The 27457-nt window shown below is 47.8% G+C and overlaps 1 protein-coding gene across 1 annotated transcript; it reads left to right on the top strand.

The window, feature by feature from the left end:
* Positions 1-1220: 1220 nt before the first annotated feature.
* On the top strand, positions 1221-27457 carry KLHDC4 (kelch domain containing 4). Its single transcript, XM_083851613.1, has 12 exons — positions 1221-1430; positions 2418-2509; positions 3419-3497; positions 4614-4712; positions 7483-7619; positions 14257-14349; positions 15293-15452; positions 21835-21916; positions 23986-24194; positions 25369-25771; positions 26476-26592; positions 26871-27457. Exons 1-12 carry the CDS (start codon positions 1332-1334, stop codon positions 27044-27046), a joined length of 1746 nt encoding a protein of 581 aa, XP_083707739.1. The 5' UTR covers positions 1221-1331; the 3' UTR covers positions 27047-27457.

Genomic DNA, 27457 nt, shown 5'->3' with positions numbered 1-27457 from the left:
GCGCTTCTAACTTGTTGGCTGAGAAACTGCCCCATTCTCTTGACCTGGTCTCTCCGTGGCTTTCTGTTCACTTCCTGGGTATAAACATTTGACAGGCTGCAGCTTTAGTTGTAACCGCAATGTTTTCAGGATGACCAGACAAACAAAATCCTGGTGAAGATGTACATTGTCCGCAACCTCAAAACATTTTCCCAGCTCTTCCCTTCTCCCTTCATGCTTCGGGTTGTTTCCAAAATGTGAGGTTCAAGTGTAGGCAGATGTTGAAAGCATAGGAATTTTACTGCAATTTCCATGGCACATACTTTATGTTTCGGTTAACCTGTGAGCATTGAGCCGTACTTTCAGTGGATATCCATGATGGTTTTTGGTTAGGCAGTGGGTTGAACAGTAATGAAAACCACCCTGCCTCTAGGCAATTCAGGCTTTTGTGGGAATTCAGCGAAAAATGTAATTGTACTCCTCTGCAAGTGAGAAACAATAACAAAAGTAATTGTAAAGCACGGTGGGATGAAGGAAACTTGCAGCTCAAAGGTGTATTTGAACTTCAGTCACGTTTACAGTGTATGTGCTGGTTACGTGTTCAAAGTCGGTGTTTTCCCAGAAATTCTACCCAAGCTCAGCATCTACATGAAATACCACATAAAAATATGAATTGTTCTTCTTCTCCACCATCAAGGGATCACTAACCAGCAGCTGCCCAGCATCATTTTGCAGCACACGCCGTTTCCTTCGGCTCACCACCGTGACAAACTCTCTTTCCATAACTGCTACTGAAAACGAAAACACTCGTGCAGCCCCCAAATCCCCAACACTTTCATCCCACAGTTCGCTTTTATTTTTATCCAGTGCATCCCCCCAGGCTCATGCCCTGGGGCCCCCCACAGGCCCTCTGCTTCCATTTTGTGTGAGGGAGGGGGCCATTTTGTGGGTTCAACTGCCTCTTCTCAGGAGAGGAATACAAAAAGATAGCACAAAAAGGGGCTCGGACTCGGCGGGTGGGCTATAGGTAGCGTGTGGAGCTGGGTTAAAACCTCTGCCCGGCGCAGCGGGCCTCACAGAACCGGGACAGCGAAGCCCCAGCTCGCCGCTTTGCCTCAGCCCCAACCCGGAGCTGCTTGAGGAAAGGCGGCGGGGCCACTAGGAACCGAGCCGAGCCGAGCTGAGCCAGCCGGGCCTGCAGAGGGCCCCCGCGGCTCGGGCAGGAGGCGGGCCGCGGCCTGGAAGCACCGGGCCGAGGCCGGCGGCGCTGCCCGCCCCGCGGTGCACCCAGGGCGGCGAGGGCGGCGCGGCGAGCGCGGTGCGTCTGGCGCGGCCTAGCGCGGCCTGCCGCCATGGGGAAGAAGGGGAAACGGGAGAAGAAGGGGAAGGGGGCTGAGAAGACGGCGGCGAAGATGGAGAGGAAGGTGTCCCGCAGAGCCAGGAAGGAGGAGGTGAGGGGCGGCGGTGCGGGTCTCGGGGAGTTTTGTGGGCGCTGCTCCCTTGGAAGGGAGAGCTGAGGTGGAGGGGCGCGTGGTCGAGGGCACCTCGGGGGAAAGGAGGGTGCGAGAAGGAGAAATGGTGATTTAAGTTGCCTTCCATCTCCCCCAGCCTTTTCTTGAGGCCTTAAAAGCGAAGGAAAATGTTTCTGTGCTCCCTTTCCCTGCGTGAATGCAGCGGTATGCACAGCTGCAGACAGGGGAGGTGCCGGCGTGTGCCTGTGCGGGCTGCAGGGAGAGCTGCTGCCATGCTGCGGGGGGGAAATCCCCAGATTTTGGAAGTTTGCTGGGATGCAGCTGCTGGCAGGGAATGGTTGGCTGGTGGAGGTGGTGAGCATGGGGCTGTCGGAGAGACTTTGGATCAGAAACTCCCCCTAGCTGCCGGCCTGCTTGTGCCCTCGGTGCTCGGTGTTCCTGCGCTTTGGAGGCAGATTTAAATTTAATCCTGGAAGGGGATGAAAATACGTGTAGGTTTCTCTCCAGCTAAAGTATAAACTGGCAGTAGACAAGAGTTTCCCATGACATTTGGGCAGTTTTCCGTTGCAGACAAAGAAGAGGACTAGTTGGGTCGTAGCATATATTTCATTATAATTTTGTCAGGGTTTAAATAATAGCCATTTCCATGCCCATTTGTGCGATGTTTTTGCTGCAGGAGCAGCAGGTGCATGCTAAATGCACTTTGCATGCCATCCTGTTAGGCCTCTTCTGAGCAACTTGTCAGTGTTTTAGGAGAGACTAATCTTTAAAGCATATGTGGAAGTACTCAGCATCCATTTCTCTAGACTGAAGTCTAAAAAAAGTATCAAAAGTCTAAAGCCTAAACGTCTGCAGACTTTTTTTTTTTTTTTAATGGGGAAATTCTGGGAGCGAACGCTGGTTTTGTATGGTGTGCTGGTGGTTCTGTGCATATCAAGGAACTTATGTCTGTGTTTTTATTTTCAGGAGGATCTTGAAGCCCTGATAGCAGAATTCCAGAGTTTAGATGCTAAAAAGACCCAAGTAATTGAGACAGCCTGCCCACCGCCCTCGCCCAGGTAAGAGATTGTGTGAGACTTTGGCCATCACTTATACACCTATTGATGAAATTTATTTATGTAAAGTTACTTGCTGAGAGCATGATATCTGGCTTGGCTGATACCTGGAGTTATAAAATATATGGTATATTGAATCCCTGGATTAAGAATGGGACCAAACATATATTTTTTAGTCTTAAAACCCCCTTTTTAATCATCCCACTAGTACAGCTAAGGAGTCAAAGCACTATTAAGTTAAAGGGCTTTGCAAAAGTAAGTTCCTTTTGCTAAAAGGAACCTTTGGATTTGGACTAGGAAGCTGAAAGGATTCACAAGGATGTGCTGTGAGGGACGAGACACTTGATCTGTAGGCCTGGGGTCTGCATGGTGCTAGGTTCTGTATGTCTGTTTGATGTGGCTTGTTAAAAACCCTTCTGCGTGATATCTTTTTCCTCCCGACATGGAGGAACAAGTCAGTCTCCACACGGTGAGTAGTACTTTGGTGGGATGAGTGGTGAACAGTGGTGACTGCAGAAGAACGATGCAGATAAGTTGATATGAGACAGCTCAGTTCTACCCATAGTTATGTGCCCTCCTAAAACTAATTTTTGTTCTCGACACACCAACATTAAAATTCAAGAGCTCACGTCAAAAGTCATGTTAAATGACAGTGTAACGTGTGCGCCTAAAATAGGAGAAGGTTTCAGACGGTGTCAAATTAATCTTGCTGAAAGTTTTTAAGAAGTTAATTTCTTTGGGGAGTTTTTCACCCTGGGGTGAAAATCACAGCCTACTAATTTGGCAGATGATGGAGAGACTTTTGTGTCTAGAGGGCTGGGGTGCTAATGCTAGCTGAGCTAAAGGCTGCAAGTTTCTGAGTTTTACAAGTCTTAACATCTACTCTTTTGGTCATCCCTCTTTTGTTTGCAGGCTGAATGGTTCCCTGTCTGCTCACCCTGAGAAAGACGAATTGATCCTTTTTGGAGGTGAATATTTCAATGGCCAAAAAGTAATGTATACTTCAATTTTTTTCTTCTTTTTTTCTGCACTCCCCCTGCCTTTTACTGTAATTTGCATGAGTCTCATTTGAAGCGAAGATTCAAAGCAGCAGTCATAAAATATGTATTCGTCCCTGAATGAGAGCAAAATAGCCTTTTAATTCTGCTGTGATACTGTCTCATGCCTGAACAGTTGGCAGGAAGGAGACATGCTAGAACCCATTAAGGAGTCAGAGTGATTGTCTCGGCATCAATATTTCAGGGCTTCATAATTTCTCCAGACTTAATAGTAGCCATCTCTGACCCTCATTTTTGATAACTGTTGAAGAATCTCAGTCTTCCACCTTTCAAAGCAAGATAATTCTGCAGCTTTGCAGCTGGCAAGGGATTGCCTGCCTTGGAGATGTGTACAGTAGCAAATAATTGCAAGTGGGAATGCTTTACTGAATTTCTGCAAGTTGCACGTGTTTATTGTGCTCCTGGAGACACGTTGGTCTTTCCAACCCTGAGAAGTGCATACTGTAGTTAGAAAACTCAAGCCTCCCAGTGATATTTGCCCCCTGAGGATCATCCCATGTGATGTACTGAACTAATTCTGTTTGCTTCACTACCTTAAGCTGTTACTGTCTCTGGAGTTGAGCGGCAGTTTGGACAACTTTAACCTGCACATCTCTATTAAGCTCCAGCTTCTTAAGCCCTGATACCTCAAGGTGTCACAGTCTTAACCAAGGGTTTGGGAAGGAACAGTCCAGTCCAGTGGCTCACACTAAAACAGTTGCTGACTCCAGGGCTAGTGGAGGAGGTTGTTGCCCTCCTTCCCTGCCTGGTGGAGGCTGGTGAGCTGTTGCTTTTCAAGGCCAGATTGGACAGGGCTTTGAGCAACCTGATCTAGTGGAAGGTGTCCTTGGCCATGGCAGAGGGCGTGGAAGTAGATGATCATTAAGGTCCCTTCCAACCTAAATCATTCCGTGATCTTACAAATCTGAATGGAAAGCTGGAGCTGCCTACCTTCTCTGCCTAACTCACAGATAACCCTCGGGGTGCCTATGCTTGGACAGACTGATCCTGTCCAGCAGAGAGCTGTGGTGATCTGTTTTTGTTTGTTTGTTTTTTTTCCTCTCTAACAGACGTACCTGTATAATGAACTGTATGTTTACAACATCCGGAAGAACAGCTGGACTAAAGTAGAGATCCCCAACCCACCCCCAAGGCGATGTGCTCACCAGGTAAGGTGCAGGGTGCCAAAGCAGCAGCTGGAATTGTTTTAATGACGTCCTAAAGACTTACTTTTTTACCAAGGGTTTCCTTCTGGCTTCTCTGCATTCCCTTTGTAATGGGCTGCCAATGGTGTCACTTTTTTGTGCTGTGGCTCTTCTTTTGAAGATGGGCTGTTTTGCTGCACTATATGGGAACCAGCTCAACCATCCAAAATTCCAGGAAGGTGCTGGATTTTCAAAACGCTGGTCAGGTGTAACTTAGAATTTGACCACAGTGCTGTGGACGGCTGGGTTGCTGTGCATGATTAGTGGCGACAGGCCTGCCTCTGTGGGCACTACAGATCCCACAGCAGTGTGAAAGACCCGTCAGTGTCAGGTATCCCTGCTAGCATGGAGCAGTTGGGCTTTGCCAAGTGTCCTAGATGCTCTGTGATGTGTCCTGCCTTTGGCTTGTGATTGTGTTGTTTGTTTTTTTTTTGTGGCATGTGGGCTGTTTTCCTTCAGTGTCCGCAAAGGCAGTGGACAAAGTTGTCTGAATTTTTGCTGGGATATCATGGAACTCTCCTAGACCTCACCTCTTTGGTGCCTCTGTCGTGAACATCGCTGGCTGGTTGTGATGTGGAAGGATTTGTTTCTGTTTACTTTATGTAAAAAAGAAACTGGATGTAGAAACTGGATCAGAGACTTGTATTTTTTGCAGGTCTTTGGCCCTCACCAGCTGTCAGATAGATTATCTTGCCTGTTGCAGCAAGTGGCTGGGTGACTGGTACATTTCAAAAGCTGCCGTACAGGATGCGAATGTTATTTTCCTACCTGTGGCCAAAGCTCTTTAGAGCTTCCCGGTAAGATCCGATACCCTGGCTAGGTTCACATTCCCTCGTTACTCTGTGCCTAAATGCCAGCCTTGCTCTGAGCTGCGTGTGCTTTCTTTAAAAAGAAAGGCTTTGACTTGATATTTGGGCAACCTTGTGGTGCTTAAAATCTTGATTTCGGAGGCCAAATTCCACAAGGAGGCCAGAAATCCAAATACTCCTTCCCTGAGGTGAAAAGGAGGTTGCCTGGTGGGTGTGGAGTTGAGAGGTGCCTGTTTGTGTTTTGGTAGCCAGCAGGTGGCTGTCTAGAAGCTGAATCTGAGCTGAGCGAGCAGCCTGTGCATCAGGGAGCTGCAACTGGATTATAGCAGATATAAAAGGAGAAACATACCAGAGGAGTCGTGCTTCAGCAATAAGTTTTCTGTCTGGTAATTAATTACAGTCACACAGGAGACGGTTCAGCCTCTTTAGCTGAATGGCTTGTTGTCTTCCCTGTGACTTTATTTTTAACACGTTTTCTGCATTAGCCTAAAGGTAAATAGGAGTATGTCTATGCATGTTTTCGGTCTTATTTGTCATCTCTGGTCTCTGACACACAGTCCTCTGACTTAGGCTGGCTTCATTACATCAGTTCAACAGAACCGAGGGGAGAATAGCCGTGGATGGCTGTCGTCAGTTTGAGCTGTTTGAGGAAAAGGTCTGGCTGTGTAATGAATTTAGAGCCAGCTCTTCACAAGGTCACACACAAGCATGAGCAGGCTGTTGTCTGTACCTTCACTTAAGTTTTTAATCACTAGATACCCATGAAAATGAGGCGTGGATCCCCTTTGTTTTTAGGTAACTTCATGTTCCCACAAACCCTGCTTGCAAACACACCCAATGTTTTGTCATGTTTAATTGTTGCATGTACGGGCTGGTTTGTGTCAGGGCATGGTCATATGTTTAATGCTAGAAATCTTCTTTGCTGCTTGCTGGAAAAGACAGGCAGGTAATGAAGCCCTTCTGAAGAAGCTGGGATAACAATATTGATTTGTGAGGGTACCCTGGAAAAAATGTGTGGGGAAAAAAGCTCAGATTCCTTTTTGGGATACCAGTATTTTGCTTCTTAGTCCCTGTGCAGATAATTCCAGCTAAGTGGAGTCTTGCTCTTCGCTTCCTGCCTCGTAACTGTCAGCTTGTGTTGCAACAGGGTGTTTTGATGCTGCTCTGTGCAAAAATAATAAAACAAATCCCTTTGATACTCTTCTCTCTGCTGCTTGCCTCAGCCAAAGCAGTAACAGTCTCCTTTTGTTCAAATACTGCACACTTCCTTCTGTTTGTTTTATTTTTTTTTCTTCAGATAAGAGCAGTAATGCCTTTCAGGTCTTGGAAAGCTTCAGGTTTGGACTTGCACTGCAGCTTGGCTTCTGAACTGTTTCTTGTTTAATAATCTACAAAAAATGGTAGTGTGTAAAGGGCGGTTATGCACTTAATGGCCTTTTCCAAAAGACTTTTCCCTGCCTTACTGTGCCTGCCCAGTGTTGGGATGTTACGTGCCTTTTAGAGGCAGGAAGTGCCCCTGTTCCTCTGATGGCTTGGGGTTCATCATCCACCAGTATGTCTTCTGCACGATGCTATTCACATGACTAAAGGATGGGTGAAATGTTGCTGAACCTTAGCTGTGGAGAGAGTTCAAATCTTTCTGTTCAGCAAAGGAAATATGTTCTCAAACCAAATCCCAAGATGCTTCTTAGAGACTGAGTTCCTTGGCTCACCTTCCTGTGCCATAGGGAAGATGTGCCACACAATGAGAAGCTTACGTTTAAAATTCCCCTTCATTCAGCCCCAGAGAGCTGCTTTTGCCAAGCACGGCAGCAGTAGCTGCTACTACTTGTTTACTCCTTGGTATTTGGTGGCAACCGTGCATCTGACCTGTCCCTGGTTCCTGCACTCTTGTCTGATCCTGTTCTTCCTTCTTCTCCTGACAGGCAGCGGTGGTGCCCGCAGCTGGTGGGCAGCTCTGGGTGTTCGGCGGGGAGTTTGCGTCTCCCAATGGGGAGCAGTTCTACCACTACAAGGATCTCTGGGTCCTGCATCTGGCTACCAAGACCTGGGAGCAGATCAAGTAAGTGGTGTGTTCTCGAGTCAACAATGTTGACCTCACGAGGAACTGTGTCAGCGTGGTCTGAACTTGGTTCCTGCTGTGGTGCTGTGGTTTCACAGCTGTCTGCCCATCTCTTCCTTGAGTACAGAGGTGGCTGTGCTAGAAACGGTGGACAGGGCAACCTCCACAAAGAAGTGGAAATGGGAGATGTGTTCCAAGTCCATTGAGGACAAAGCCATTTTATTTATTAAGTGACTTTAGGAGCACGGATGTGTTTGGGTGTTAAGTAACTGAAGGAAGGAGTATCCTGAACAGCACTGTGTCCTCCCAGTCACAGCGAGTGTAGGTATCCAACTTGAAAACATTAATTGTTGCTCAATTAAGGCTCCATCTGGGCCTGTGCTCGTGGCTGGGCTGTGCTAGACCTTAAAGGATCTCACCCAGTTTTACCATTGCTTGAGAAGACAGCTTGTCTTCCCCACAGAGCCCAGTTCACTCCTGATAACTGGCATTTTCTGTCTAAAGATTCCTTGGGATAAACCAGTAATTCAGACCCATCAGGGTAAGTATGTGCCAGAAGCCCTGGAAATGTTTGATGGGAGTAGACACCTAAATACCTTCGGTGGATCTGGCCCAGAGTCTGCTAATGTTTCCTTAACCTTTGGCTTCTAGGTTTTTCTGCTCACACGTGAGAAGAAGATTTCTGGTGGGTCAGCTGGTAAACTGAGAGGCAAGAGATGTGGCTTTGGTTCTGACTTTGACTCATACTTTCTTTTATGCTTTGGGATTGTCTTGATTGCAAAATTAGCCAGAACACAGCCTTGGCTGGGCTGAAGCTCCTGCACAGCTGACCCTTGAGGTGCCGCCGGGGAAAGCAGCAGCTTTTGAATGTTTGCTCATCTGCTGTTTGACCCTTCTAGCTCCTGAGTGTGAACTCCTTGTCCTTGCTTCTGGTGGAAAGCCCTAAATCTGCCTGGGCTGATCAATTCTTGCCCCGCTTACAAAGTGCAGGTGCCTGTCATCTGTGTCTTTCTCTTCTCGTGCGGTAATTGAGAGGGTGGTTCAGGGCTGAGCTATGCAGAAATGGATACCCTGCCTCTGCCTTGGCACATGCCTGAGGCCACGCAGTGACTCATCGTGCCTGGTGCCTGTCTGCCTTTTCCCCCCCCTGTAAAATGGGAGCACTGGGATTGCTTGACGAGGGGAATTTGGAGGTTTAATTTTGCTAATGTTAACGTAGCACGGAAGGGGCTCTGGCGTGGAAGGTGTAGGGGAGCCAAAGAGCAAAAAATCCCGAGGAGTCCAAACCATGCAGGGTTGAAAGGATGCTCCACAGCGCGGTATCCTGGCAGCAGCAGCGCTGCGAGGGTCTGGGGATCATCCTTTTGAGTACCTCTGGGAGGCTGAGGGAAAACTGCTCTGTTCTTCAGCGGCTGGTTCCTGTCTGTCAGTGTGATTCTTGGCTCCAGAGCTGGCAGCGTTAATCTAATAGCAGCTGTAATTTGTCATGTTACAGGAAGCCGGGTTTACTCTAGTGAGTCCTGCTTGGCTTTGAGAAGTGGGGGTGAGAGAAACTCTCCAGAACGATGGAGGGCTCTTTGAGAGGTGCGAGGCTTAAGAAGACCTGTCAGCGTGCAGGCTGCTCTGTTGTGAGGCAGAAGCCAACGTAATGACTGTGACTGTACGCCCCCCAGCTCCCCCAAAATAACTTCTGAATCCCTTGCTCAGCCTCAGCCAAATAAAGGGGATGAAGCTCGAAGGCATTACGGCCCTACCAGTTTCGTGAACGCGGGCGGGGGAGAGGAAGTGATGATCCCCCATAGAGTCCCTGCTGAGAGAAAGGGTTGACATTTCAACCAAACTCTGGGTTGAAAAAAAAAGCCTCACCAGAGAGCAGTGTTAATACCCAGCTGCAGGGAGAGCGAGGGCGGGAGATTGTTTTTTGTGAGCCATCGGAGAATCCGGATGAGGCTTCGTTAGTTCCACCAGCGATGGCGCAAATTGTTCTCCTGTGGATTTGCAGATGCGTTGCTGTAGAGCTGATTTAGGGTTATCCACTCCTGAAACAAATGCTGCAGTGCCTGACCTGCCTGGGAAGCTGAAATTAGGTAGTTACAAGGCTCAGCTCAGCCTGCATCTTATCTCATGTGGTACAGCAGCCTCAGGGATGCTGGGTGTACTGCAAGAGCCTCTGCTCCCACCCTGGAGCAGAGCATGAAGTTTGCATGTGCTGCGAGTTGCAGGACCCCGCCAGCAGTCCCTGGCGCCAAGTGGACTAAACCATGGCAAGAGAACCTGTTTGGAGCTTGTGATGGGTTATTATGGTTAGCGAGGAGGGAAGCAGCTTGGTAAGGTGAGCTCCTACTCCTCTGATAAGCAGAAGCAAGTTCTAGGTACCATGCTTTTCCAGCTGCCCGAAGCTGCCTTCTGTCCCTGGGTGTTGGTAGTCAACACTGGCTGCCATGACACAGTGGAAGGATGCATTTGGAGACATTGATGCTTTGCTGTCTCTTAGTAGGTAAATGGGTTGACGTTTCTGAAGTGAGCATCATAAATTCTATGAGTGAAAGTGCCCTGGGGAGATGATCTTTCCTTCCTCCCTGCCCCGTGCAGGATCAACTCCATTTGAACTTCTGGGGGCATTTGGGTGGACAGCTGTCTTTCAGTCTTCCCATAATTTTGAAGACACCCGTGCCCTGGTTCCAGTGTTGAAATAAAACAAAGTGCATCTCCTCCCCGTCCTCGGGCAGAGCTCCAAGAGCTGCATTAATTAGGCATCTGGTGGAGGAGGCTGTGAGAGGATGTCTTTGTTTTAATGCTAACCTGGCTGAGTGTGAAAATCAAGTTTCTGCTGCCTCTCTGTTTTTCCGTACAGCATCATGATGACAGTCAGCTTGGGAAGGGGAAGAAGAAAGGACAGAGATGATTGTTGAGTTGTATGAGGGATTTTTCTGTGCTTTTGAAACTCTTGATTTTTGACATCTACTGCATTGCACTTCCTTCTAGTTATTCCAGCCCCACACCTTAGATTTCAGACAACTGTGTTGTCCTTCCTGGCCTGCAGTTTGTGCCAGAGACCATCTTGGTGCCATAAGAAGCTTGACTGTATAACAATTTTGAAGAGAAAACCTTGAATAACTCACCCCTGTTGCCTGTCTGCAAAGGCTGCTGGGGAAGTGGATCTCCAGTATCTCCTAGCGCAGAGCCACAGTCGTGTCAGCCAGCTTGACAGAGTTAAAAACTGCAAGCAGCTATATTCACTTGCATTTTGCGTGCACGAAGATGGCCCAAATGCAACAAATCCCAGGCTGTTAGAAGACGTGCCAGTAACTGACTTTGCTGACTTATTGGGACCACCTTATCATGTGTGTGATCCATGAGGTTGCGTCAATGCACGAGTTTGCTACTCTGCCTTAGAGCTAAGCAATATTTTAACCTAATCGCCTCATTCCTTCCTAGAGAGAACGTTTCTGTTCAGCTCCGTGTGGCCCAGTGCGCTCCCTCGAAGAGAGGTGGGGAGTGTCACACGTTGGGGTTGTACTTGGGAACTGGTAGATCCCTCCTCTGTGTAGTTCTTTGTCTTGCTTATGAACCTGGATAGCTCCCTTGCCTTTAATTCTGGCATGCTAATGATACTTCACAGTTTTGTGAGATGTGGTGCTATAAATATTTCAGGGTAGCGTTTCACAAGCGTATGTTTAACGCTGTTTACAGAGAGAACTGGAGCAGTCGCTGCAGTGCAGGGTGCCTTTCAGCACAGGTTTGTTTATGACTGATGACTGTTCTTGCTCGTGTGCTCTTTGTCACTGGAAAGATCAGATCCTGCAACACAAGGTAGAAAGGTGCTTTGGTGCTTCAAGAAGAGAAGGGTATTTTGGTGCAGACTTCTGGCAGACCAGAATTGAGCTTGTGAGCTTGTTCTTTGGTAGATGAAGATCCAAATGTATGACTGTTGATTGACTTAGCAAAGGATTTGGTCTGGGGGTTCCATGCCTTGTGGCAATTGTGTTTTCACTTGTGTACCTCCTAAATAAGTATACGAACATCTGGGTATAATGTCTGTATGCCAATGAACAGAACACTTGTCGTTTGCATTTACAACCATAAAATACGAAACACTGAAGTCCTGGGTTTCAGCTGCCTTGTGTACTGGAGAATAAAAATGCTTTGTGCTGAAATGCCCATTTATTGGAATGATCTGTGCATCATCATTTTTTTTTTCCTAATGAAAAGGTGTGGAGATTCACCTGAACTTCCTTTGGATGGAGGAATGAATGAAAAGGTAGCTCACTCACGCAGCCTGTAGACACTGTGACATGCAAGTCATTAATTCTTGAATCTGGGGGCTGAATTCAGGTCTGTAACATTACTATAAGACCCAGAGTAACTCCACAAGCAAAAGCAAATTCCTTATGGAGCAGTTTTGATCAGACTTCTGCTTACATGTGTAGAGCCAGTCCTTATCCAGACTTATCTTTTGATCTATTTTTAAAAAAAAAAAGTCTGGAGAATTCACAGCTCCCTCCCACATGTCTGCTTTCTTGTGTCAACCCCATGAAGTAGACTATTAATCATAAAGTCAGCGAAGCCATTTCCAAAATGTTTGTTTTGGGCCATGAGCAGTGATACAGGTAAAAAGAGACGGTCTGCATTTGGGAATCAAGGTTTCAGGCTAGCAGCAGGTGCCTTCCGGAGTGGCAGCGTGGCTGTATGCTGCTGCCACTCTCTCTTGACTGTGTCATGCGTTTTTACAGAGCCGTGTTTGGGGAAGAAGGACCTGTATGAATTGGTCTATGTAAAAATACAACAAGAGCAGTTGTTGCTAGTGTAGAGGGCATCTCCTTAAATCAAAGTGTATAAACAGGCCTTTTTAGCTGATGCCTGTACGGTGTGTAATGCTAAAGCCAAGGAAGCTGAGATGGCAAAATAGAGCGCAGGATGAAGCCTTCTGAAACTGTTTCAGCATCTGCTCTCGTAGCTTGTATTGCTAGCCTAAGGAAAGTGGAGAAGTGCCTCATAATTGAGAAATTGATGCTGGTGCCAGTGAGACTTCTCTGAATTCGGATCAGGCCCCAGCCTGGATGTTTTTGTTTGTGACTTAGAGCTAATTGTATGCTTGTGGGAACTTGTTTATTAAAACACATGCATCAGTGAATAAACGTTTACCATTCAGAATTGATTTTTGACTTGCAGGAAATGTGTTTGAGAAGCAAGGCAGAAGATGTTCTCTGGGAACAAGGTTTTATTGTTAATGTTGTTTTCTAATTCCTTCTTTCCTTTAAAAAAAAGATTTTAAAAGGTGCCATCCTCTGGAATAATAACATGGAATCTTTGTTATAAAAGAGAAAATTATTTCAGATCCTGATGAAATTAATACAAGAGGTGATGTTCTGCAGGGTGGTACTTAAAAATCCAGTAAATGCCTAGAAACCCCTACTCTCTGTTAGAATAAAGAGTGCAAACAATCAATATTAATTCAGGCGTACCCAAACGCTGCTGTTCTGCTTGGAGCTCTTCATTATGGCTGGTGTGAGATTGTCATTTCTGATGGTGAATAAGGGCCCTCATTTTCTCTCTCCACAGAAATCCATCACTGCTCTTCACAGCTCCCCGCTGCCAGTTAAAAGCGGAGCAGTAGGGTTGGGGGGTTAGGTTTTGTTGTTGTTTTCAGCGGAGAGCAGGTTTCCAGGCCCTGCTCCTGCAACCATTTGACACGTGTTGATGCTGCCTGTTGAGAAACCTCGCTGGGTTAGGTGGTGCTAACCGTGTGTGCTTCGGGAGGCTCCTCAGCGAGACTGAAAATGTGATAGATTAATCCAGGGGGCAGAGAACACACGAAGCAAAACCCTTTTTTCTCTGTGTTTGGCCTGAAGTTCCCTTTGTTCTGAGAGATCTTGAAGGCTTCTTTGTTCTCTGTCTCATGCGAAGCTCTGTCTGTGGATGAACATGAAGGAAGGTGCATCTTCATTGCCTCTCAGGAATGTCGTTGCCAGCTGCCCGGCTTTGCCAGAAGCTTTTGGATGTGACAGATGGGGTGATGTTGCTTGTTCCTGGAAATGGAAGTGGCATATTTAACTGAAAGGTCATGCAGCCTTGAGTAGAGCAGAGCGGCGATGCTCCTGTAATAAGGAAGATAATAGTGATAACCTGTTCGGCTGCAGTGCCTTTGTTCCTGAGGAAATCAAAGTGATTTGCACTCTTCTCACTGGTTTGGTGGTATATCCTAGCTGCAGGTAGATGAGTGGAGATGGTATGGATAGGTCATTTCCTACGACATTGAAGGAGGGTGGATGTCAGAGCCGGTTTTTGGCTCTTACCTGGTACTTAGAGAAAACATCTCTGCCCGGAGTGCTGTTCTTGCAGTTGTGGGAGTTAACTGCTAATCATTAAACTCTCCTGAAAAATTACCTCCTGAGTCATAGCAGAAAAGACTTCAAGTCTTGGGTACTGTTAGAGACTAGATGGCTTATCCCTAGGAATAAAGCTGTTACCGCAAAATGCCTGTGTTGCAAATACCAAGTGTTACAGGCAGAGCACATATACTGTTCTGGAAAAAAGCATACATCTGTGTTAAGGCAGCAGAGTTTCCCCATGGTTGGATGGGCCCACTAAGAGGAAAGGGAACTTTGCTGATGAGTGGAATTTCTTTGTCTTTCAGGGCATCAGGAGGTCCTTCTGGAAGAAGTGGGCATCGCATGGTTGCTTGCAAAAGACAGCTGATCCTCTTTGGAGGTTTCCACGAGAGTGCAAGGTGGGTTACTGCAGGATGATTGGGAGTATTGAATCTGTAACAAAAACAACAGAATTTCACAAGCAACAGGAAGCTGGGCTTTAATACAAGGATTTTCCTTAGCAATAGTTAGCAAACTGTATTTTTATGTTAGAAAGAGAAGTGATCTTGATTTTAAAACCTTCAAGTGTTTGAGAAACCACTGTGTCACTTAGATAATCACTGAAGTAGCTCCTCATCCTCATAGCTAAAGCTCAGTGCATCCCTTTTGGCCTCTGCCTCCCATCAAAGAGCCTTCTCTTCCTAGAAACATCTTCCCCGGTAAGCTCTGGCATACCGTGTGAGGTCACAGCTACTCTGTCATGGGGACTGTGAAGAGAGCTGAGCTACGTATTTTCTCAGAGATGCTACGCTGCATAAGTGCGATCCCTGGGAGCACAGCACAAGTTGTAAAGCCTACCCGAGATTTGGCTAAGTGCTTGGCGGTTTAACCGGAGCTGGGCATTTTCCACTAGCAGTGTGTGAGCTGGCTAGTTGAAAGAGAGCGTGTGTGTGTATATATGTATTTATTTTTTCCCTCACCCCCTAGACAGACATAGCTGTAATCTGTTTTGATCTTTTTGTGTTCTGGTTTAAGTCACCTCGGATTGTGTTTCCTGGAAAGAGTTGATGAAAGCTCTGTTGTAGTAAGGAATAACATAGGTAAAAAAAGAACCCAGAGAGGTCTTGCTTAAAGGAGCTTTGTTAAATGCATACTGTTGCACTGAAATAGTAACCTTCAACTGTACAAATCTTCTGTATATTGCCATGGCTACAGGAGGAGAAAAAGCCATAAATGCAAAGAGTTGAATAAGGTGTTGCACCTCTTCAGAGGTTCCTGGTGCTGTTCCTGAAGTGATGTTTTATCCTGTCCTAAATGATGGCTGTTACAAAACCTCATGGTGTGCCAATTTGCCCTCTGCAGAGATTACATCTATTATAATGATGTGTATGCCTTCAACTTGGACTCCTTCACCTGGAGCAAGCTGTCTCCATCGGGGATTGGGCCTGCTCCAAGATCGGGATGTCAAATGGCTACCACTCCTGAGGGCAGCGTAATCATCTATGGAGGCTACTCCAAACAGGTAGGAGGGACTTTGTGGTAAGGCAGTGCAGCGTTTCCCAAACGCCAAACAGAAGAGTTGATGGAAAAGCTAAAAGGCTAAAATGAAACCTGAAATGTGACAAATTCAAATTGCCTAATGAGGGCCAAAGCGATGGTCTTGACCTGTGGTGGTTTAGGGTTCTGTGCTTTGACTGCCGGGAGAGAGCAATGGGCTTAGTGTGTGGGAGAGTGGAATTCAAATCTCCGTTCTGCTCCTTCCCTCTGCTCTGTTTCACGAGTGTTGTCTGCAGTGCAAGATGTGGTGATCACATTGTGTAACTTGCTGCTGCTCTGGCTGATGATATTTCCTCTTGTCAGGCAGCTGCCAGATGTCCAAAAACTGCTGGTAGTGAGTGCAAGTTAGCCTGTGGACGTGCCAGCTTGGAGTGATTGTGCAATTGTGCCCTTGCATTGTTCATACACGGTGTGGTTCAGGCTGCTGGGAGCCAGTGCTGCTACCAGAAGTGGCTTCTTGTCTTCTAATTGTCCCTTTGTTCATGCAGTTGTCCTGACCGAGGAGCCGATCTTGATTAAAACTAACATATTTTCCCTGCTAATCTAACCCAACATAAGGAGATGATGTTCTGGAGGTAGGAATAAGCAACTGGAAGAAACAGCATTTTTTGACAATGGTAGTGGTTATTGCCAACTTAAGGCATTCTCGGGCAGCACTCCTCCATGTTGCAGCACTTGCAGGTTGCCAGGAGCCTTCTGTTTTCTTGGATCAGGGAAAGAGTTACGGCAGCAGCGCTAGTTAGCAAACTCAATAAGCCAAAGAAGACTTTTGATGAGCACCAGGCTTCCTCTGCTCTGCTTCTTGCTTTGTTAATCACGGTAATTTATACCGGGTAGGCCTTTAGACCATATGTCCTCATTGACCAAGTATCCCTGTCTCCATGCTGGGATGGAGGAAGTAAATATTTCATTGAGCAAAAGGCTCCTGCGAAAGCTTTTAATGTTACGAACGCAGACTGAAGACCCGGATCTTGCTGCTACTGTCTCAGTGGAAAGGCATCGCTTCCAGCAGTGCATCGCTGGGGGAGGAGGACGCGTTGTTCTTCTGATGTGAATAAATGAACAAAGAAGAAAAGCAGGGAAAGAGGAGAGTAGTCTGGCTATATATTTAGAAGCATTTGTGCCTCCTCACGGCCTGCGCTTAGGGCTCTAACTCCTCAGAGGCGCATTTGATTAAATAGCAGTAACAATACAAAGGCATTTTCTACCCAAAAGGGCTTTGTCTGCTTCCTGCCTCTGACTTGTTCCCTCGCTCTCGAGGCTGGGGGAAGCTTGCATGCTCTGCCAGGTGTGGATCTCTTACGGCTACTGGAAGTAGCTGGGTTTCAAGTGCATACCGAGCCCTGTGGAAATACAAAAGTTGACGCATGTTTGCGGTTCTGTTCTGCTTTACGAGGGTGGGCTCTGCTGCACTGCTCTGGGTTGTTTTGAGCTCATAAAAATGAAGTAGAAGGGATGGGGGAATGCAAAGCTGCCCTCAGCCTTTTGTTGTGACAAATAAGCACTCAGCCTTTATGCAGGGCACTGAGCGAGGATAAGAGCTGGATGCAGTTCCTTTCCAGCTTGGAGAACAGCTTTTAGATTATAACAAGCACTTGTTAGGAATCTACTTCCTTTGTAATATAGAGAGCTGAGTCTGCTGCTCTCTGTCGTGCCATTCCTAACAAAGACTTTGCTTGTGTCTTCTGCAGCACAGGTGAATTTTGGGGCAGGAATGGTGCAGCCAAGCTACAAACAGACCCAAGCACTGGACAGAATTTTCTCTGTAGCTTTCTCGAGATGCAAAGGCACCAAACCACCAAACTGCGGTGGGCAGTTCTGGGGCGCTATATCCCGTGGTCCCGTTAGCCCTTGTAAATCTGCTTTGAAGTACTGTACCAAAATAGCTGTGTGGTGGGGTATAATGCGTGTTGCCAAAACAAAAAGAGACATAAGCCCAGGAGATTCATAGTTATGGGTGGAATTATAGGTATCTGTGTACCAGGCTGGCTGTCAGGGCCCTATAAAGCCAGAGCACCACTATCGGCTTGCAGCCAAGAATGTTTCCCTGGTCAAGTGATCAATCTGCCTGTCCTCAGTCAGGGCAGCAGGCACTGTGAGCTAGGAAGGGAAAAGCAGAGAGGTTTGATCCATGCCTTGGTTTGCTGGAACTGGACAAAGAACTGACCACAGCAGGTCGGTTTTCAGTAATGCCTTTTGGTCTGGGCTGTGTTGCTCAATTCCCGTGATGCGACCCGAATAATTCCTGGCTGGGGAAACGGAAGCAGAAAAGATCAAATGGCGTCTGAGGCACTCTGGTACTTGTGGACAGAGGCAGGACAAGAACCCTGGTACCCAAGACATGTTGGCTTGTGCCAGCCACTCCATTTTGCTGTCCCAGAATGTTAAGTTCAAACGGTGAATGTCCAGGGCCCAAGTGGGGGAAAAAGGACATGCGAGCTGTGCAACCCTGAGTGCTGCTGATGTGGGATGTTGGTGCACAAATTTAACAAGGGCACGCCTGATACTCTAAGAGCACGATCCTTAGCACAACGGTGTCCTTGTGTTCATGTTTATCATTTCTGAATATAAAGACAACTGAATATTAAAGACAACTCCTGTGGTCACTTACAGAAGGAATTGCTGAAGGTGTTGGCAGCCCTGCGGAAACGTACCCCAGAAGCCCGTGAGACGCTCAGCCTTGCTCGCCTGCTGATCTTAAAGATGTCCTCGCCCGTTTCCCTTGCTGGGAACGGGGCTTGCTGCAGCAAGCTGCATTTTTGGCTGAATAAAGCAGCGAGACCTCTCTATTGCTAGGCAACGTGAGCACACTGTGCCTGACTGGCACGGCGAATGCAGCCGGGAGGTGGTGGAGGCTAACGCTGCTCTACCTTGCAGGTGGAAGCAGCCTACGAGCCACGGGGGGGCTGGCACTGTGTGCGTGCAGGGCTTTTGGATGCCAAAGTAGGCTAGCGTGTGTTATTTTTTTCTTTTAGTGGTGAGCTCTGCAAAGCTGAAGTGGATTCTGCTGGGAGATTGCTCGTGGCAGGGCTGGAGACTGAACGGCAAGGTCTTGTGGGAAGCGTTCCCTCCGCAGTTCTGCCTGCTAAGGGCTTCTGTTAATTGGATGTATTTTGCCACTGTTGATCTCCCTCTTTTATTAGCCATGTTTAGCAGGTTATACACAGGGAATCCTGAGTCCCAGTCTTCTCGCAAACAGCTCTCCGTGCTTCAGTCCCCCTGCTCTTTGAAGGGGGTTAGGCATGGCTCTTGCTGTTACTGGAGGTAGAAGTTTTTAGCTAAATCCCATAGCGCTCTTGTAACTTGCTGATTTACCTGTATGTGCAAACAGGTGGGTGTCCTGGTTGCGAGGGGATTGATCTCTCCAGTAGCAGCGTGCTGCTTGCTGGTGAAGTGTCTGCTTTTGAGCCAGTGTGAGCTGGGGAAAACAGGCATCGCTTTGACAACAAATAACTAACTCCCACTCCACCTCATTGGGGTTTTCTCAGCCCAGGAAGCTTTGTCATGTTGCATACGCAGTGTGTTTACTACAGGGAGCCGTGTGGTTTTCAGGAGAAAAACGATGCAGTTATTCTGCGCAGCCTGTAGGATAGTGAAGCCAACAGCTCTCTCAATAGGTGTTGTTCCCCCTTCTTCCATGCAGACAGTGCTCATCTTGCTGTGCTTGACCGCTGTGCATCTGCACCCCTCAGCCTGTGTGGCCCCTACACACAAGAACATGAACTGTGCTTCGTATTTGAGGACAAACATCAGCCTACTTGGAATTGGAAGAGAGAAAAAGGCCATTTCCATGACTGTTAGCAGACATGCACTTTGCAGTCGCTGGGCTGTGCTTCAGTGCTGCAAGCTGTGAATCCCCCTGCCCATCTCTCCCCTCTCCTCCCCTCCTTCCACCCATCTCTGAGAGCTCTTTGCTCAGGTGGGGCTTGGAAGGGTGTTTGAAGCGAGGGCCAGACTAAAAAGGCTGCTGTAGCTCAGCTGCCCACAGCCTGCAGCTCGCTGGTGACTTCTGCCGCTCGAGACCTGCGTGACAGAGACAGCAAAGCGTGACATTGTCAGCGCCTGGTGTTTGCTCTGCTCAGTGACTCACAGCCCTTGGAACTTGAGAGCTACTACTGTAGATGCCACAGTTTGTGCACTGCCAGTCCATGATATTGGTGTACTTAGCGCACTGTTCCTGGAAGGTGTTTTAATGCCTTCTTGCCCTGGCAGCCTGCTCTCAAGGTTTTGTTCAAAGCGGGTGGCTCTGAGCCCCTCCAGCTGTGTCCCCAGCTCCTCTAGTGATGCATCAGGACTACTGACCAATGCAAAACCTTGTCTTGCTTGTTCTCCGTGTGCTAAAAAGGTGGCAGCGGCAGAAGGAGTTGTCACTGTGTATGCCCTTCCTCAGAAAACAGGCCTGTCACTGATGCTTGATCCTGCAGGCTTCCTGTCCCTGGTGTGCCTGGTGTTCTGTGGCTCCAGGATGGGAGGTAGAACAGAGCAGTTGTTGACTTCATTGAAGTGATTGCACAGAAGAGGATCTCTCCAGCGTAGATGCCCTGTCTTGGAGACTGAGTCTTTCAGCGTGCTGATGGGATGCTTATGTGCATGTAGGGAGCAAGAAGACGTGCAACAAATTTCCCAGGACAGACCCCGGTCTTTGAGTTAACTGAAGCTTCCCTTTTGCTGCACTGTGAGTAGCGTTCTCCTGTTCCTCACAGCGCTTCGTTATCAGCCTTCCCCAGGGCTTTTCAACATCACCCGAGTTACAGCGTTGTTGTGCAACGCCTCAGACACACTTTGTTCCCCTTTCCTCTCTGCCTTTCTAAGAATTGAATGCCGTTCCTAAGAGCCATCTTCAGGGTGTGCTTTCTGGAGCAAGGGGCCTTGTAATAACAGCACAACGTAGCCTGCAGTAACAAAACCTACCAAGTGCAGGGCGCTGGATTGGGCACAAATAAGGAGCAAGAACAAGACGACACCGTGGCATGCACCCAAAGCTCTGCTCCTTCCAGAGCACTGGTCTCAACCCTCCCAGCTTCTGCCAGGACCCACTGCCTGCCTCCTGGCAGCGGTCACACAGCACAGTGATGCCATCGCCCCCAGGAGGAAGGGAATTACGAGGAGGCAGGAGCTGTGCATGAAGGATGGGTGGGTAATGACGTTATTAAAAGACCTCCTACGGTGGCATCGCATAGCGCTGCTTTCCAGTGGTGCATGTTGCTATGAGCACTGGAGTTCAGTGAAAGGAGCGAGGGAAAATGCATTTTAAATGATGTATTTAATTACTTCACCTGGGGCTTGATCCTGCTCTTGCTGGTGTTGCCTCGAGTAGGGCTGGAAGTGGGGCTTCTTTTTCTGTTCAGGAGAGAGAGCTGATTCTGAAGGCTCTGCGGGGCTCAAATACTGTTAATGACGGTGGCAGTCGTGCTGCGGGGCAGAGCTGTCACCTCTGCCTTAGCTGGAGTGGGATGGATGCTGGGGGGTGGCAGGGACTGCGGGTCTGCTGGTCACAGATCTGTTCTTAAACTTGGGCCGTGCAAATGGTGCAGCACAGACGCTCTGAGCTTCTGCTCAGCATTCAGGGGCAGCCTCCCAGAGGGCCGTACAAGCCCCGCTGGAAGTTGTGTGTGGCACTTCGGAGCGGGTATCTGCTCTCCCTTACAGCTAGAGGAGCAGAGGCACAGATGTTAAATTACTCCCCCGAGAATACCTGATGCTGTCCGTGGCAGAGTAAAAGGCAGAATCTTGGGTTTCCTTGGTGCTGCCCATCCTTGCTTTCTTTTTTAAAATCATCCCCTGTGATAATTATTTTTCTGGGTGCCCAAATTCCTGCCCTCACGCTGCATCCTGCAGACTTTATGAGCCCACAGGCCCCAGGATGTGTTGCAGCCTGGAGAGCACAGAGCGGAGGGAGGCTCCGGTTGGCACAGGCAGAAGTCGCTTGTGGTTTGTTACACGTCTCCCACTACTCGCTTGTAGGATGGGACTGAGTGAGGCGTGCTTGAAGTCATGAGACACCAGCCTCCATTTGTCCCTTCTGGCTGCCTCCCTTCCCTCCTGAGGCATTCGGATTGCTGCTGCTCATCACAGAAAGTAGCCCTGGTTTGACTGCTACAGCTGTGAGCTCCGGAGGCACAGCGTCACTACCCGTGTGGCTTCTTGTTGACCCTATCACAACATATGCTTTTTCAGTGCGGGAACATCTAGATTCAGGCTGTGATTGGGCTTTTCTGTGGGGTGGTGAACTCCGAAAGGCACATCCTGATTTGGGTGACTTTCCAGGCCTTGAAGAGTTGGGCCTTCTGCGGTTTTGGCCGTTGAAATTGTTTCACCGAGCATCCCTGTCTTTCCCTTCTCTGCAGAGAATTAAGAAAGACGTTGACAAAGGCACCCTGCATACAGATATGTTCCTGCTGAAGGCTGAAGGCTCAGGCAAGGAGGAAGGTAAGCTGCTGCTCCAGCTAGGAGGGCTGTGCTGGAAGTGATGCTGCAGGACTGTGAATGCAAATTCTCTCTCTTCTGTTGAATAAGAGGCCAAAAACCCCAAACCCAGGACAAAATTTCCCCTTTAATTAAGAGCACTATACCCCAGTGTTTGCTCTGGGGCTAAACACAGCAGATGAGTTGATTTAAGTATTTCTTTTTTTTCCCAGGAGTAGTTAAGTGCATTTGTATACCGTGACACTAGCTTAAAAAAAAAGAGCTAGAGTGAAAGAAATGGGAGTTACTGAGAGAGATTAGAGAAGTTAGGTCCTCCTTTCTGCAGCACACATGCAAAAAAGGAAGGTGGGCCATCGCACGTACAGGCAGCCATTCCCCACGACTGTGCTCTGCAGAGGGAAATGGGGGGTAGGTGTTCATTGCTGCAGCAGACTGCAGGCCCCGCACCTCTTCTGTCCCCTTCCACCAGTCCATTTTACAGCCTGAAAAGATGAGGCTGTGTTGGCTTTGCTGAGCAAAGCTGGCTGGTTAACTGAAGGCTGTAGGGAGCCATGGTTCTCATCTCCAGGTGATTTAATTTCAGAGCTGATGTAAATGGGAGCACTGACACTGTGAAACAGCTCGGGGATTGGAGCTGCTTGAGAAACTTCTGCGAGGAACTGGCAGAGCTAGTGGAGGGAGGTTGGGGCGTACTTTTGGTTGGAGAATCACTTCTAGCTCGCAGCATCGCCTGTGTTGACATTTCCCAATTGGCCCCAGAATAGTCTGAGATGGACTGGAGGGTCTCCAGGCTCCTTGCGTAACGATGTGAGAAGCTCTGGCCTGCACAGACAGCTTCAGGAAAAACTACAAGGAAAGATATTTTAGGGGTTTTTTTTGGTTTGCGTGTGGGAGGGAATTAAAACAACATTTTGAAATTCTTGTTCTCTGGGACATTTTGAACACTGCTCTTCTGTTTCTCAACAGAAAATCCTATGAATTCCAGAACTTTTCCCACTGGAAATTCCTGCTTTTGAGAAGCTCTTTTTAGTAGTTGCGGGTCATCTATAAACTCTTAAGAGAGAAGATTAGGATATGATCTTGTGAAATTACTGAGAACAGGGATACCACTAAGGATAGTGCTTGGTTGGTTGGTTGTTTTCTCCCATCTATCTGTGAGTGTCCTCAGAAATAGGAATTTCATCACCTCCCTTAGGAGAGGGTGTATTCTGTCCTAGGCTAAAGGGGTAAAACAACCTTCTTTGGTCTGATTTTTCTAAAATGTTAAAGCTGTGACTGATTTCCTTAAACCCAACCGTCTTAAAGTGGGACTTGGGGAGGCAGGTTGGTCACATATATTGTCTGGATTCCAGACCCTGCTTGCATTATGTCCTATTAATAGTTTATCTTTTTGAAATTGTGGTTCCTTCAGAAATGCATTGCCTAGCCTGTGTGTATGCTTCTGCCAGCCTGCATTTTAGGGATTTACTCTAAATCCACAGTAGGAAGGACTGGAGCAAAAGCAAAGGGCTTGGAGCACAAGCCTTCTCCTGAGTACTTTTTTCTTTTTTAAAGTTTGGGTCTCCTTACAATGAACTGTGCTTGTTCTTGGGGGGTAATGATGCAAGCTGGCAGATAAGGTACTGTAGTAGCAGGGGACTGTGGAAAGAATTGGTGTCGTATGAGCCCTGTGGGGTAACTGAGGTACCTTTCCTTGCTATCCAAGGCTCTAATCAGTCCTGGTTTGAAGTCCACCTTCCCGTAAAGGTGTGCACACTTTTCAATAGGTCCCTTGTTCCAGAAAGCACACCGTAAAGATAGCTCTCTGCGTCTGCTGTCTGCTTTTATTGGAAACGTAACTACTTTCTAAGAGTAGGAGAAAAGTGTGGATTAGTTGGGTGATTGAAGTGGAAATGCAAGTGGTGTTCTGATTAATCTTATTGTTGAGCCTGCACAGTGCGGTTCTGAGTGTCTGAAATGGATCAGGGAGATGCTTGCAAAGATTGCTGGAGAACTGAAGGATCTCAAAAGATGTGAAAACGGTCACGATTCTCCATTTACTGATGCTCATGTTTGTTTTTATCCGTTACCAGAGAAGTGGGCATGGAGTCGGCTCAACCCATCTGGAGTGAAACCCACTCCCAGGTCTGGCTTCGCTGTGGCAGTGGGTCCCAATAACCGCTCCCTTCTGTTTGGAGGTGTGCATGATGAGGAAGAGGAGGAGAGCATTGAAGGGGACTTCTTCAATGATATTTATTTCTACGATATTGGGAAAAACCGCTGGTTTCCTGGACAGCTAAAGGTCTTGTTTTGAAAATAATACAAATGTCTTCAGTTCTTTCTCCTGCATCATCTGTAACATGCTCTTTTTTTTGGCCCCGTGCAACTTCCTCGCGGTCCTTCCCCATCACATAGCCCCTTGTGCTTTCCATGCCCTGCTTTCACAATGCGGTGCAGACTGTCACCCTTCTCGGGACAGAGGAAACCTGTGAGCCCTGATGCTTGGGCAGTGAGTGAAGGTGGTTCAGGAGGCAGTCCTCTTCCTCTGAGAGTCAGGCTGCATGTGCCCTCTTGTTGTGTAATGCAAAATGAAGCAAAGCAGCATGAAAACGTAGTTCCAGTGTTTTACTAGAGGCCGGCTCCCAGTCACGTGTGTAAGTCTGACGTGAGCTAGTTCGATAAAAGCTATTCTGAAAAGATCTTGTGTTGCATTGAGATAATGGCCTCCCCCTTTTCTCCATTGTTGATGAGCTGCCGAAAGGGATGGAATATTAACCCTTGACTCATAGGTACTTCAGAAATGTGGCCCTCAGATCTTCAGCTTTGTTTGAGCCACTCAAGGGGGAAGCAAGGTGCAAACGACCTGGTTGAACTTCTTTCTTTCCACCCCCAGTGTTTCTGGCTTTGTCCTCAAAAAGGAGAAGTCAATCACATAATAACAGGCAAACATCCACTCAGGTGTTTGCTTCTGCCTTCCTAGCTGACTGTTTTCTAGCCTTTTCACATGGTGAAGCCTTTTCACTTGGAAGACCTGGAGTGCTTCCTGATAATGCACTGTAATTTAGCACCCAGCAATTGTTTCGATTTCACAAAATGGTGGGTTATTTTCTCTTGCTCCTGTCGTAGACCAGTGGACTGTGTGTGTGCACGTGCACGTGTGTGCACATCTGCAAGAGAGAGAGAGAGCAAAAATGCTGTTTTCCCTCTCTCTAGCAGTGCTGCTGTTGATAGAGGCAGCAACTCCACGCCATGGCTTCTCCAGGGGTTTCGTTGCTCTCTGTTTTATGGCTGGTAGAAGTTCATGCTGAGTGGAAGGTTGTAGCTCTCACCTGAGGCTTACAGTTCCAGTGAAAAATAATTGAATTCACCCCCCTCCCTCCCAGCAGCATCCACAGTATTGTATTAACTGCTGCATGTACTGTTAGCTGCACACAGTTCACATGCAGTCTCCCTCTGCTTCTTGTTCCTATTAACAGGGACCCAAGTCAGAGAAGAGGAAGCGAAGACGTGGCAGACAAGCTGAGGCAGAGGGAGCTGGAGATGAAGAGGTGGAGAAGCAAGCTCCGCAAGGCCCAGTGGAGATCGTCAAAGAAGTGGTGGCAGAAGATGGGACTGTCATGACGATCAAGCAGGTGATCTCTGGGCCTGCAGGAGAGAAGGAGAGGTCTGAATCGGAGGAGGAGGAGGAAGATGGAGCCTTGAGCCCACAAGTAGAGCCATGCCCACGTTCAAATGCCATGCTGGCGGTGAAGCACGGGGTTCTCTATGTATATGGGGGAATGTTTGAGGTGGGTGATCGCCAGTTCACCCTCAGTGACCTCTACAGCATCGACCTGCACAAGATGGAGGACTGGAAAGTGCTAGTGGAGATGGATCCAAGTAAGCTCTGGTGGTGGGATGTCTGTATGTATGCCTTTAGTGCAGCGAAGCCCAGGATGTGGTTTCCAGGAGTGCTGTATTTTAGAAAGAAGGACATGTGGAGTTTCCTCAAGGGATAGTGATGAGCTATGAACAGTGGTTCTTCCTGGACAAGAAGTAGCTTGGAATTACGGGATATGCAGTGTCTTATAATTAGTACCACTACAGAAACCTGTCTTGTCCAGAGATTTGCAATAGCTTCAGAGAGTGAGCTCTGGTCTGTCTGCTTTGAAAACCAAGGCATGTAAACAGTGCATCTTTGTTCAGTGGTGGCAAGTTCTAACCTTATCCCTGCCCTGGAAGCTCACAGTCCACGCGTGTGTAGCAGGCAAAGGGCAGAAGGGAAGGAGTCTCTCATAATTGTGGAGCTATAAAGTGCTTAGGAGGAGAGTTGACTCTTGTCAGCATTGGCATTAACCAGCTTGTCTTCCACAGCTGTCCTGTGCTGTTTAATTCTTCCTGACTCTATTAGATCTCTTCCTGCTGTCCCCTGCTGCCTGTCAGATCCAGGCCCTGTACAGTGTGTGGATCTGCAAGGGAAACAAATACAGCAGGGCTCTTAAGGAGCATGTCTGACCTTGCCCTGGCTCCCTCCGTGACATTTCTGGGTGTAGGAGTAGGAAACAGGTGGTTATTTATTTCTTCTCTTTTCTTTCTAATCAAAGAAGCACAAGAATGGCTGGAGGAGTCGGAGTCGGATGAAGAGGAGGATGATACGGAAGGTGCAGAAGGTGGGGAAGAGGAAGAAGAGAGCTCTGAAGAAGAGAGCGAAGATGAGGAAGGTAACGATTAAGATGAATGTTTACTTCATACTAATATGATGTGTATTTTGGTACAATACTTGATGGCATCCAGATCAGATTTTCAGCGAAGTTTTCATAGCACACGGTTCTCAAGGGGTATAGGGGAAATTTCTTTGGCTACTGAGAGGTTTTTAGGTTATTACATTTAAACACGTAAACTGAAGTGTAGCCTTGGATGGGTTGGCACATGGGAGAGCAGATTGACTTCATTAGCTGTTTGTGACCTCTCCTTCTCTCTTCCTCCTCTTGTGTACTAGGAGAGGAGCAGCACCCATCTGTTCAGCCTGATGAGAAGCACGCAGACTATCTGTCCAGGACGGAGCAGTATTGGATTAAACTAGCCCGGAGCAACATGGGCCCAGATGCCAAGGAGAAGAAGGTGGTGAAAGTGGCACATGCCATGGCAAAGACATTCTATGAAGATTCAGTCTAGATGATGTGGAGGCTGTTCTGTGAGTGCAGAACCATGCTGGGAGCAGTGGTTGGCCCCACTGAAATCAGCCTGATGTGGCAGGCAGTCAGCGTATCCGGAAGGCTCCCTGGAACTCCATATGAGTGCCTCTGGGCTGACCTGTCTCAATATGCCTGGTTGGTTAACGCTCTCGATGTGCTGTTATTCCCCAGAGGTTATGGGAGGATCTTGAGGAACAGGATTGCTGTCCAAGCACTTGTTCTGAGACTGGAGTATATAATACTGTCATCATTTGTTCAAAAGTCGTTTGGAGTCTGGGAAGACAAACTGCACATCACAATGGTTCTCTAGTCCCAAATTCCCCACCCTTACTGGGGCCAGAGCTTGTCCCCAGGGTTGTCTATAATAAACTACTTTGGTTTGTTACATCAA

This window comes from Anser anser (assembly GCF_964211835.1).
Source record: "Anser anser genome assembly, chromosome: 11".
NCBI lineage: Eukaryota > Metazoa > Chordata > Aves > Anseriformes > Anatidae > Anser > Anser anser.
Note: the sequence above shows the minus strand (reverse complement) of the source record. Positions and strands in the feature narration are given on the sequence as shown.